The sequence below is a fragment of the Colobus angolensis genome, unplaced genomic scaffold, assembly GCF_000951035.1.
Source record: "Colobus angolensis palliatus isolate OR3802 unplaced genomic scaffold, Cang.pa_1.0 Scaffold1, whole genome shotgun sequence".
In the NCBI taxonomy this organism is placed as follows: Eukaryota; Metazoa; Chordata; class Mammalia; order Primates; family Cercopithecidae; genus Colobus; species Colobus angolensis.
Genome location: NW_012110918.1, coordinates 17,021,299 through 17,034,004, shown reverse-complemented (window position 1 = coordinate 17,034,004; position 12,706 = coordinate 17,021,299). Strand labels below are relative to the sequence as shown.

Here is a 12,706-nt window from a genome sequence, read left to right as displayed (position 1 = left end):
AAGAAGGAGGAGGAGGAGGAGGAGGAGGAGGAGGAAGGAAGGAAGGAAGGAAGGAAGGAAGGAAGGAAGGAAGGAAGGAAGGAAGGAAGGAAGGAGGAAGAAGGAAGAAGAAGAATCACATCATAAATTCAGAGAATAGAGACACAATTCATAAAAAATCATTACTGTCTGGAATACAAAGAATTCCCTCAAACCGACAGGAAAAGGCAGCCCACTGAAGAGAGAAGTGGACAGCAGACGGGTGCTTTGTGCAGCAGGGAGCCGGCGGGCGGACATAGGGTGCTCGACCTTAATGGTTACCAGAGGAAATCAGAGCACACCACAGTCTACCATTAAAAAAACCTGTGATAACACCCAGTGCTGGAGAGAAAGGTGGGCAGCTGAAACACTCATGCGGTTTACAGCAGAAACAAGACAGGAACCAGCCCAATGCCCATCTGCACGGAAGGCACTGAGAAGGGCGGGGTCCCGGCAGGGGACAGCGAATGTGGGAAGAGGCAGGGCTGTAGGCCCCTGGGGTCAGGGGCACGAACCTGCAGAGCCTCCGACCCCAGTGAGCAAAGCGCACTGCGGAAGAGCGCGCCAGTGTCCGCCCAGCACGTCAGCAGTGAGCTTCCGGATTCGCTGTGCCTGAGAGCCAGCACACTGGGGGCGCGCCAGGGAAGGACAAACTCAAATTCACTGTGCCAGGCGCCACTGGGGAGGGCAGGGAAAGGAGAGACTGTAGCTGAGAAAGACACGCCAAGGGCATGTGGTGAAAGCCTGATGGTTCATCACATCCTGCTTCTGTAAATTCTACTTCCTTCACAATGACCGCTTCGAATTTACCCAATATTTACCGAAAGGAATTAAAATCAAGCTGGTGTCCAGATACACACGGCGAGAGATGGCACTGCCCTACGGGAGGAGCTGAGTGGACACCTTTCTAACTCCCGAGGCTGGCTACTCTTCGGTGTCCAGGGTTGGAAGCCTTCCTTGAGGTCTCTGCTCTGGGCCCACACTGCCTCACCACCTGTGCCGAATGCCAGCCACAAACACGGGACGGTGGGCGGGAACTGAGAGTTCAGTGTGTGAAGAAACGGAGTCAGAGTCCTCACTCTGATGGCAGGAGGCGGTGTCCACACTAAGGAGGCAGAGGCCCAAGAGGCTGACGGCACAACTGAAACCGGAAGTCGGGTTTGCTGGATTCCAAATCAGTGCCCCCACAGACACGCTCAGGCACATATGGGGCCACCACACCCTCCAAGAACTGCTTTTCGTGCATCACGCAGTGTGGGGAGACCCACAGCTGGCTGCTCTTGGCCGGGCCAAGGTTCCCACCCTGGAGGATGAGAACGACAGTCAGCGCCCACCACCCGCAGCAGCAGCTACGGAAGGGCAGCGAGCGCTTCATCTGGTCCTGGGCGACGAAATCGCAAAAGGCTGGCGATTCTGACCTTGGGGAGGGAAGTCTGGAGGCTGCACCTGCAGGGCGGCTTGGAATTAGCCCTTTAGAATATATAACACATTTAAGAAAATCACTGATGCTTAAAGAAATATTCTAACGAAATTGAGAAATTGTGCAATTTTTCAAACTAGAAGGCAGACACTCCCGAGGTCTGTCCTCGGAGAATACAAACAACTGCTGTTCTGACAGAGGGAACGGAAACCACACGCGCCATGCTTCAAGGCAGGCGTTCCATGAACGTGTTCTGCCACAGAAACAGCTCCCTCCGTGTGCCTGATCACCTGGTCCGTTCAGTTTCTGCATTTGCATTTGGGGAAACACAGTCAACACTGATGGCTTAACAGAAGCTACGGATGGGCGGGACCCGCTGCCGACCGCCACGGTTGGCGTGGCTTCTGGCGGAAACGGGAAGCCGGAAGGCACACCCACCTTGTTGAAGACCCAGACCTCCCCGTTGACGGTGGGCCGGGGCACCCCGTGGCCGTTGTAGTGGAAGAGGACCCGCTCCTCCTTGGCGTTGCGGCGCAGGGACGTGCAGAGCTTCTTGACCTCGTCCACAGTTGGATCAAGGCTCTGCTTGTACCGGGCCTGTTGCAGGAGAAGAAATGAAGAAATTTACCACGGACTCCAGGGAATGCCGGGAACTCATCCCCTACTCTTTCCTCTGGGTTTAGCAGGTAATAGCTGTGTGGTCCTGGACACATGGCTCAGTTTCTCCCTCTACAAATTCAGATGATGCCAGGCACCATGGCTCACACCAAAAATCCCAGCAGCTTAGGAGGCTGAAGTGGGAGAACTGGTTGAGCCCAGGAGCTCAACATCAGCCTGGGCAACAGAGTGAGATCCCTTCTCTACAATTAAAAAAGAAAAAAGAGCCAGGTGTGGTGGCACACACCTGTATTTCCAGCTGAGGTGGAAGGATCGCTTAAGCCCAGGAGGTGGAGCTTGCATGGAGCCATGATCGCACCATTGTACTCCAGCCTGAGTGACAGCGTGAGACAGTCTCACAAAACAAATCAAAATACTAGATAACAACAGCCACACATGATGGTTATAAATATTCATTCAACAAACACTGAGAACTACTAGGAACATCAATGAGATAAACAAGTAATGCCTGTCACATGGCAACACCAAGTCAAACACAGCCACCACTGGGGTACCAAGTGTTTCTCAGAAGTATGGGGTCCTTCTGAAAACATCTGGAGCATGGAAGAGAGAATTTGCTCAAATGAAGGAACCTGCATTGTACACACGGCAGCAATGTACACATGACAGCAATGGCAGAAGAGTGAAGAGACCGAGTAAGGAACTGCCCTGCTGAAAGCTCCTCCCTCCGCCTCCTGCCTGGGCCCTTCCGGATGCCTGTGAAGATTTCCCTGAATTAGTACAACCTAAAGCTGACATAGAACAATCAATAGCCTTGATATATACAAATAATAAACAGAGGGCATCACGGCAAAGAAACCCCCATCTAGAAAGCCACAGAGCAGACTGAACGCATAGGAATAAGTTTAACATGAAACGCGCAAAACAGAGACAGGGAAGTTTTTCAGAAATCTCCTGGAAAAACACAAGTAGACATGAACAAATGGGAAGATGCTCCCTGCTTGGGCGGGCTGCTTCAACATTCTTAAGACGTTAGCTCTCGCTCGCTTAATTCACAAATTCAGTGCATTCCCAATACATACCCCAAGGAGCTATTTCATGGAGTTTAACAAGCTGCTACTGAAGGTCACATGGAAAAACAAACAGGCACGAAGGGCCAGAAAATCATGAGGGTGACCTGGCCTTGCCAGACACCGCAGGCTCCTCTAGGGCCTCTCATTAAGACAGCGAGACTGGGGGCACGGAGTCCAGCAGCCCAGGGAACTCACACAAAGCACAGAAGCAGACCCACGTACACATGACTTGGCTTTCTTACGAACAGTATCTACATAGTCCTAATGCTATGAATGCTGATTTTATTTTAGTAAAAACTGTACCAACTTCCAGAGAACCTGAGTGAGGAGGGCAGGCCAGGGAGGAGACAGACCTGGCTGGATGGCAGGATGCTGGAAAATGGGCACAGGTGGCACAAGGAGCTACTCCAGTTCCATCATGCTCTTTGTCTGCAAAGCACTTCTCGTGGTGAACTCCCAACAAAGAAAAACTGACAGAGCAAATCTACGACCTTCTAGGGCGGGTGAAGGGAACAGCGGGTGTGGACGTGCCGGCGCCACACCAGGCAGTCAGGGAACATGCCCTGAGTTGATGAGTCAGTGCAAAGCAGCGCCAACATACGCCACTAAAACAGACAGCTGAAAGGGTTTGTCTCTGGGTGGGGATTATGTTTTTAAAAAGTGATGTGTATGTTCATCACTTTGATAAACTTTTAAAATTTTATTTTAAACACAACTAAAATAAGTAAGGCCAATGCCACGATCATCACTTGAAGAAAAATGCCATTAAGTGTTTGGAATATGCAGGGGAGGCTGCGTTTGAAGGAAGGCCTGGGCTCCGGCTGTGCCAGCCTGGGCACACAGATGCACAGGAAGCACCTGCTGATGTGACTGAGAAAGGAAGCAGAGAGGACATGCCCTGAGGAGGGCACACCATTCATGCTTAAGAAAGGTTCCCCTGCCGGACACGGGGGCTCACACTGGAATCCCAGCATTTCGGAGGCCAAGGTGGGAGGATCACTTGAGGCCAGGAGTTCAAGACCAGCCTGGGCAACAGAGTGAGACCTCCCCATCTCTATGAAAAAATAAAAATTAAGAAAATAAAGAAAGGTTCCTTGGCATTTCCAGAGAAAAAGAGTTAGATGTGAGGAAAACAAGGCCCAATTCCTGCAACATAGATCCTCTGTTGTATATGATACACATTTGGTGTCACCTAATTATATACATTAAAACTCTAATTTATGACAACATAAAACCTCTTGGTATTCTAGACCTTGTACTTTGGAAGTCGTCAGTAGATGTATGAATATCTTTAGGATGATGAGATTTAAGAATTTTTCCGGGTTCCCCAAATTTTTGGTACCTGCAAGCAAAGCCCATTAGAGAACCAAAAGCTAATCCAAGGCTAGCAACCCTGTGTCACTGCAGGACAGTGTGGAGTGCTGGTCGGAGGCGGGGCGAGGGCGGCAGAGTGGTCTCCCCTCTCAGTGTCTCCTCCCTCAGGACCAGAATGCTGCTCGAAAAATAGAGTCATGAAGGAGACTTGAGAGAGAGCTAACCAACTCATAAGGCGGGATCTTCAAGTCCGTTTTCATCTATGAAGGATGTACACTGACACCCACAGCGGGCTCTGCCAGGATGGGGCTGGCCCGCAGGGAGCCCAGGGCCACGGGGAAGGAGGAAGGGCTCAGAGAAGCCAGGAGCATGACGGGAGGGGTGTTGATGCGTGGCCTGGGAGGCAGCGTGTCACCTGCTCCCATAGGTGGTCATCACTGGCCCACGGGGGCCCCAGCCATGCGGTGGCCAATCTGACCCACATGTTCTGGAGGAGCCTGTTCAATGCCCAGCTCTCCTACAAAATTCCTTCTTGAACCCCTTCAGCAGGAAATAATTTTTTCTTTTTCTGATTTAACTTACAGTGCTCACTATATATTCACGTGCAGCTATCTCAATTCTATGTAGATGGTAAATCCTGTGGGGGTCAGCACTGCTCACCCACATGTCTGCCTTTCTGTTCAAGGCGCAAGTTTTATGTCCTTCCCCCAGGCTTACAACACACTCGGTTACCAGCAACTAATTGCTGAGTGATACTCAGATTTTTACTGACAGTAATTACAATAACTAATAAACAAATCCATTTGTAGTAAGGAAACTGATAGGATCCTGCCTGAGGCTGAAGTGGTGTAAGTGACTGTCAACATAATACCAGAAAGTATGTGTGTACGAACAGCTGCATCCAGGTGCTGGGTACCTAAGGCGTCCGTGACGTCATCCTTTCTGCTTTGCTCCCTGAGATTCTACATACTAAGACTTAAGAAAATGATGGACACATTGTGGATTCATCACTGATCAACTGTGTGTGTTGTTGGTGAGACAGAACCAGTCCACTGAGTCTTAATGTTCTCAATACCTGAATTTGGGTTGATCCCATACAACAAGTCGAGGGCAGTTGATAAATGAAAGCGCAGTTCTAGGGGAAAGAAGGAAACATTTTATTCAGCTGTCACGACCTTGGCTACATGCCTTCCAAAACCACATCCACTCAGGTAAATATATTTTAAATTAGAAAATAAGTCTGAAGTAGAGGTAGTTAGACATTCTGTCTTCAAACGGGTAGGTAGAAAGAATGGCAGACACATAGGACGGGGTCAGTCTGGGGAGATGGCTTCGAGTCAGCGTGGAGCAACAGCCCCATCTCGCCCACGTCTCTCCAAACCCAACAAAAAAGGTCCTGGAGAGGACCTAGTTTACCTGCTCCTTCAACCCAAACGTCTCAGCTGTAAGACCTGCATAAACACAAAATTTAGGTTTTTCTCTGAATCAGAGGTGTGATAATGGCCAGTCTAAGCAGCAGGCCACATCCCATTTTGGTCTGGGCCTTTATGTAGATTAAAACAAACACCTATGCATTTTTAATGAAAGTGCTTTTTAAAAAGTGTCCTGGCTAAGTTGGTAGAAACCATTAGAGGGTCTATGCATTTTCCCACCTCCAGGGATGCTTTAAGGCAGCTCAAGTAGGGAAGAGCAAAAATGGAGAGGTAGGACTCAAAAGAAAAAAAGGTTTCATGGATGCTAAAGGAGTATCTTCTTGAATCCTCCTAGGTCTCACACACAAGGTGGAACGGGTGTTCCCGGCTCCTGTTCGCAGTCCGGCCAGCGGAAGTGAGCCACCTGAGCGCATTTTAATCAGGAACGTCCACTGACGCTGACTTCCGACCCCTTCTCCAGGGTCTGGGGTGGGGGTGGGGCGCGGGGGTGGGGGTGGTGAATGCCTGCCTCTTTTCATGCATATTAAAACCACTTCCCCTTAATGAACACAGGATATGTTTTTCAGAGTCAGAAAGACTTCTAAAGTAATGGGCTGCAGATACAGACGAGGAAAGAACATACGCAGAGCTTGCCAAACTGCGAGGCAATCAGAAGGATGGAAAAAAGGGCTATAAACTAAACTCGAGATTTCAGGGAGTCTCCTAATTCCACGTGCCCACCCTGCTTTCTGGCTGCTAAGGCTACAGAAATCCCCTGTGCAAAGTGGTGAAGAAAAAAGGCACGGAAAGATAAGGCACCCCAAAATAAGAACAAGCCACGGTGCTGATTTCCACATCTGTCTCCCTGGAGCACCGGCCATCGATGTGCAGGGGCTGGGTTCACCAGAGGCCCACAGATCACTGGGAGCTGTTCTAGTGAAATTGCATCGATCTGCAGGGGCTGGGTTCACCGGAGGCCCACAGATCACTGGGAGATATTCTAGTGAAATTGTCAAGTGCCTCCTGCTCCCCGTCTCCATCTCACTTATTACATGACTGCTGTAGCAGTTTTTCTCAATTCTACTCTCCTCAACACAGCCATCAAACTAGGATTGCTGAAGTCACAGCTCCACAGGAAAATCATTCGCTGTCTCCTGAGACTGCTCCTGAACGGCTTTGCTGCTCTTCCACGCCACACAGAAGGCCACGGGGTAGAGATTATTCAGAGACATCAATAAAATTAAGGATTGGTTATTTCTGACCTTGAGTCTATGAAAGTCTTATCCCGTGGGGCTGCGAAAAACGAATTTCGCTTCATTTTCTGACCTATTGTGTAGAGAAGGCACATTAGCGGACTAGCATGAAAGGCGCCACAGATATTAATAATACGCCTCCTGGGGCTTCATGGGAATTAATTAATATTTTTAAGGGCTTTGAAATGAGAAACACTAAATTAAATGTCACCACATCGTGTTAAGGTTTTGTTTCACAACTAGAATGCCAGGGATAATGGCTGTGTGGTTTGAGAGACAGGAGAGGCACGGGAGCATCTGATTATCTGGGGGAGGGGGAGTTATGACCATTTCCGCTGGGCATATAAAATGACAAAGCAAGTCTCTAAAACACAGCCTATTGTGCTAGGCATTTTTCCTGAAATGCCAAATCTCAAGGTACAAGAAAATATATGCAACGGGAATTTTGGAGGATGCGATACCAGAAGATAATAAAATAAGGAACAACCAAAGAAAAGAAAAGAAAAAATGGGCCCTTGGCTTAATGAAGGAAAATGCAGCTCCAAATTTCATTTCCTTCTCAGTGATGGGCTCTTGTCCTAAAATGACACCTGGTAACTTTATATGCTAATAAGGCCTGAGAAATGCTACTGCAATCAGATTCTGCATTTTCCATGTAGAACTTTATTGCTGCTGGAGCTCCTTCTCATGCAAGTGCAGACTTCAGACCCCGGAGAGCCCTGAGCATGAGAGGGGCTCTGCTCCCAGTGGCCCTGGTGGCAGCGTGGTCCTGCCAGAAGCTCTGGTCAAGCTGCACAAACTGCCACTGTTGTGGATCAAGGAGAGCCACGGCCACCTGGGAAGAGGAGGGGCTCAAGGGCTCTACTTGGTGGGTCTTCTCTTTTGACAAAATCCCACCAAGGGGAGCCCTGTGCTGCTGGGGCGGGCTGGCCATAGACATCTGTGGAGTTTCTAACAAAGACACTGGTGTTGTACTAGGCTGGGTCTGTGAGTACAAATGACGGCACTGCCATCCTACAGCAATGAATAGCAGGTCAAGTTTAGATCCAACAAACTGAAATGCCTGTGATGCTCTCAGAACTGTCCTGGAGGAACAAATGTCATTTCAGGACTCAGGCCAGTTCTGACCCCGTCTGGGGTCTGGTGAAAGTTTCACCCTACCCCTCTCCTTCCCAAGTAGGATGCAAAGATTTCCAGGGAAATGTTGGTAGGAGGGAACTTTAGGTGGACCTGACCCTCTTCCCTGCCCGGCATTTCCCTTTCTTCCCTGCCTGGCATTTCCCTGGAAGGCCTCCCCTCCTATAGCCCTTGTTTACCCTCACCCTTAAGGGTGTTAGGATGAAAAACAAGTAAAATAGAGAAAAACGAAACAAGAGCCAAAAAGAGTGATGGCAAATGTTACCTTTCGGTTCATATGGAATGAGCAGCATGGTCTCCGTGGAGTACATAGCAAGAATATATAACCTATGCCCTTGATTCCACCCCAGTGCAACCAGGTGGAGCCACTGAGGACACAGAGACTTCACAGCATTTGTTCCCAGATGGGAAGCAATCCATCAGTGTGTCTGAGGCCTTCCAGCAGAGCCAGCAGAGAGGAAGTGTCCGGTGCACACCTTCTGTGGCTTCCCTCCTCAGCTTGCTCCCGTCTCTCCTCAATCCATATGGATGGGGTCACTAACCATTTGGACAACAGAAACCCAAGAAGCACCCTTGACACTTTCCTGTCTTTTACCCTTTCCGTTTTTATGTCATCAATCATTGCAACCTGTTGAGCCTACCTGTTCAATCCTGACTGAGTCCATCCACCTCTTTCTATCCCCACTATCAAAACCCAGGTCCAGCCACTACCAAACCACCACCACCACCATCATCTCTACCATCACCATCACCATCATCATCATCACCACCACAGCCATCAGCACCACCTCTATCTCTACCATCACTACCACCAGCACCTCATCACCAACACCATCATTATCTTCACCAACACGACCACCATCACCACCACCACCACCTATTTCTTAGATTATTGCAGTAACTTCCCAACTAATCCTCCAGCCTTGTTTTGCTCCAAATCCATTCTCCAAAACTCAATAGGTCCTTCTCCCGCTTAGAAACCTCTGATGGCTTCCCACTAACTTTGAAAACTTTTTAGAAAGACCTATGAGTCCCTGCAAGATCTTCAGCCCGATCACTAGACACAATCTCTGAGAGTCTACTCTTCAGACACAAGAAAGGATCTTTTAAGTCTTTTGCCTCATTATGTTCTAACCTACTTTCCAGTCTTCTGCCCAGAACCTTCTTCCTACCTTTTCTCCATATCCAATTCCAAGTCTTGCCTGGTCATTATATATTCATTCTTCAAGTATCATGTTAAATGTCCCTTGTCTTTTTGAAAGCATCCTTCTTGGAGGCTTTTCCAGACCCTGGACAGGAAGCCATGCCAAAGGCTGCAAAGCACCTCTAGCTCCCTATCATTGTACCAGGGTACTGTGCACAGCACCTCTAGCTCCCCATCACTGCGCCAGGGTACTGTGCACAGCGCCTCTAGCTCCCTATCACTGTGCCAGGGTACTGGACTCTACCTGCTGGTTTACTCACCAGCCTTCACAGTTGACAATAAATATTTATGTACATACAAATGATGAATAAATACTTCCTATTAGAGTTACACAGCCTGATGAGCTTCTCTAGAGACGGCTGTTTTATCAAGAGCTTGGGGTCTCTATTTTTATTCTGAGGGCATTTTAAACAATTCCGTTTTGATAGGCTGGAGTACAGCAGTGAAGCAAGGCTTTTGCTGCAACACCCACTTTCCTTAGCAGACAATCTACTGCCCAGACAAAGGGATCTGCTGCTCCACGCACATAAGCTCGAGGCAGATGCTGGGGGAATCAGCTGGGGAATCACGGGCGCCTGAACATCCAGGAAGCACCCAGGGTAGCCTAGCAATCAGACACAAGCTGGAGCTTCCTGGCCAGCAGGCTCGCCTGGGTTTCCCCGGGAATCGGATGGGTGTTACCCCCTGAAGAGCTGCACCACTAGTCATGTGAGGGCCAGGACAGCCTTCCATGAGCAAGACAGAAGGAAAAGGACTGACTTGGTGACTGGCAGAATAGACTTGTCTTTCACGGATTATACCTGCAGGAAGAGTAATTAATAAAAGACATTTCCTTTGTTCCAGACAAGGCTCTGGAGAAGCAGCGGCACATTTGTCTATGGGAATCTTTCCATACGTGAAGATTAAGGAGAAAAGAACAAAAGGGAGGACGTGAAATGGTGACGAGGCTGAGGAGACTGACCAGCTGCCGGCCTAGGGTGGAAGGTGCCCCCATGTAATGCCAGCTCTTTCCACTTCCCGCTTTGTTTCCTTTGGCTGCAGGACCATGTGGATCAACAGTCGGAATGGCCCCCGTGGAGCAGGTCATGACCACACGCTGGTGACAACGGTGCAGAAACCTCTGGGAAGGAGGAGCTGGTGTCTCTGCTCCATCTCGTCATTTTTCACGCTATCCTCCACGTGGCTGCTGAACCTAGATGGCTCCCACAGGAGTCAGTGAGGCCTGGGTGGCGGCGGGGCAGCAGCCCCTCCGCATGGGGTCCAGTGCCTGCCGTGCCCGCACTGGCCTCATGTGGCTCCCCTGCTCACTCGGCCTGCCTGGCCTGTTACCTCTGCCTCTGGCCCATCCTCCTCCGTGGACCCTCAGTTGCCTCCGTTCCTCACCCTCCTTCTTTCACACCATTTCCCCAGTGAGGCAACTTCTTCAAGAGAAATCTATGGTCAAATTCCCCACCTTGCCCCGCACCCACCCTTCTGGGATCGTTGTCTACTCACTGGCACCACCAAATCAGCTCGCAGAAACTCAACCACCAAATCAGCCCGCAGAAACTCAACCACCAAATCAGCCCGCAGAAACTCAACCACCAAATCAGCCCGCAGAAACTCAACCACCAAATCAGCCAGCAGAAACTCAACCACCAAATCAGCCAGCAGAAACTCAACCACCAAATCAGCCAGCAGAAACTCAACCACCAAATCAGCCAGCAGAAACCTCGGCATTACCCTCAGCTCCTGCTCCTGCCATCTCCCCGGTGCCCGGGGGCTCCCAGGATGTCTCCCTCTGACGTTGCTGTACCACCTCTGCCTTCATGGGGGTCAAACACCCCAACCACCTTCAGGCCTCCATAATGACCCCTATCCAAGTCCCCCCATTCTGTCAGAGCCTTCCTCCTCAATGCACAGCAGTCAGGCCACCAGTCCCTGAGACAAACCCTCTGTGGGTGGGTCAACAGCCTCCTTGCCCAGCACCACCCACAAGCTCAGCCCAGTGTCCTCACCATGGTCCCAATGGGGCTAATCTCTCATGATTCCGTGCCTCTGCACAAGGTGGCTCCTTGACCCAGACTTTCCCGAGTCCTTGATGTGGCTGTGCACGGTGCCACCCGCGTCTACCCCACCGTCCTTCTCCTCCCCTACAAGGAGGTCCTCACCAGCTCCCTGGGGCTCACAGGGTGCTTCTGATAGCGATGGGAGGTAGCCAAATGCCTAGGCAGACTGGGGCAGGTCCCTGGTGAAAGCCTACCTCCAAGTCAAATAGCCTGAAGGCTGAAAGACCAAACTGCTGGTCCTGGAGAAAACCCAAGACCCAGAGAAAAACTTCTGTTCCCGTTTGCCTACCCTTTCCCCATTGATTCTTTCTGAATAATGCCTTTTAACCAATCAAACGTTGCCTTTTCCAATACTACCTACAGCCTGCCCCTCCCCTATTCTGAGCCCACAAAAGCCCCAGAGTAAGACACATTGGAGGGATTTTCCCATCTTCGGGTGGGGGGACCACCCCTACGTCCCTTCTCTGCAGAAAGCTCTTTCATCACTCAATAAACCCTCCGCCTTGCTCACTCTCTGACTGTAGGCTCATCCTCATTCTTCTTGGATGCTGGACAAGAGCTCAGGATCCACCAAGTGCCGGTACCCAGAAAGGCTGTCACACCAGTCAGCCCTTTGCCCTCGCCGGCAGACGGCACCCACCCTACGTGAGGGGGCGACTGAGCTGCTAACATGCCACCATCTGTTGGACTGTGGATGGCAGAACTAAAAGAGTTAATGAGCACAGTGACACCCACTCTGGGGCTTCAGGGTCATGAGCACCCTTGCCTGGGTGCCCCTGAGTTCCCCTCAAGGTGACACACCTGGTCTGGCTGCGGGCCCTGCATGGAGTTTGCTCCTGTGTTGGTGCTTGGGGAGGTTGGCTGGATCCCACCCTCGCACACTCACGTGCTCCCACCTGCAAATGGTTGAGTTCGGCGGCACCCCTGCTGCAAGTCCAGCAAAGGGGCCAAGAGAAAATTCCTGTGTCACTTCTGCACCCACTGCAGAGCTCCAGGCTCCACCACACCAGAGGGCCTTGCCCCAGGAGGCCATGGACACTAAGAAGAGGCCTCTCGGGTCCCAGTGAGCCCCTTGCCTCTAGGTACAGAGTCGTCACCCAAGAAAAGGCTGTGGAATGAATCCACACGGGAATTCTGCTTATCTGGATTAATATCCTGCTCACTTTGAACTAAAGAAAGCCGAGCTCCACTATCCCAGTGTCATTTTGT

The 12,706-nt window shown here is 50.4% G+C and overlaps 1 protein-coding gene across 1 annotated transcript in view; it reads right to left on the bottom strand.

Annotated features, from left to right (window-relative positions):
* Nucleotides 1-12,706, bottom strand: part of RPTOR (regulatory associated protein of MTOR, complex 1) — a 400,798-nt gene that overhangs the window by 247,432 nt on the left and 140,660 nt on the right. The window contains exon 7 of the mRNA XM_011933231.1: nt 1,877-2,035. Within this exon, the coding sequence (XP_011788621.1) occupies nt 1,877-2,035 (159 nt within the window). The remainder of the gene's footprint in view (nt 1-1,876; nt 2,036-12,706) is intronic.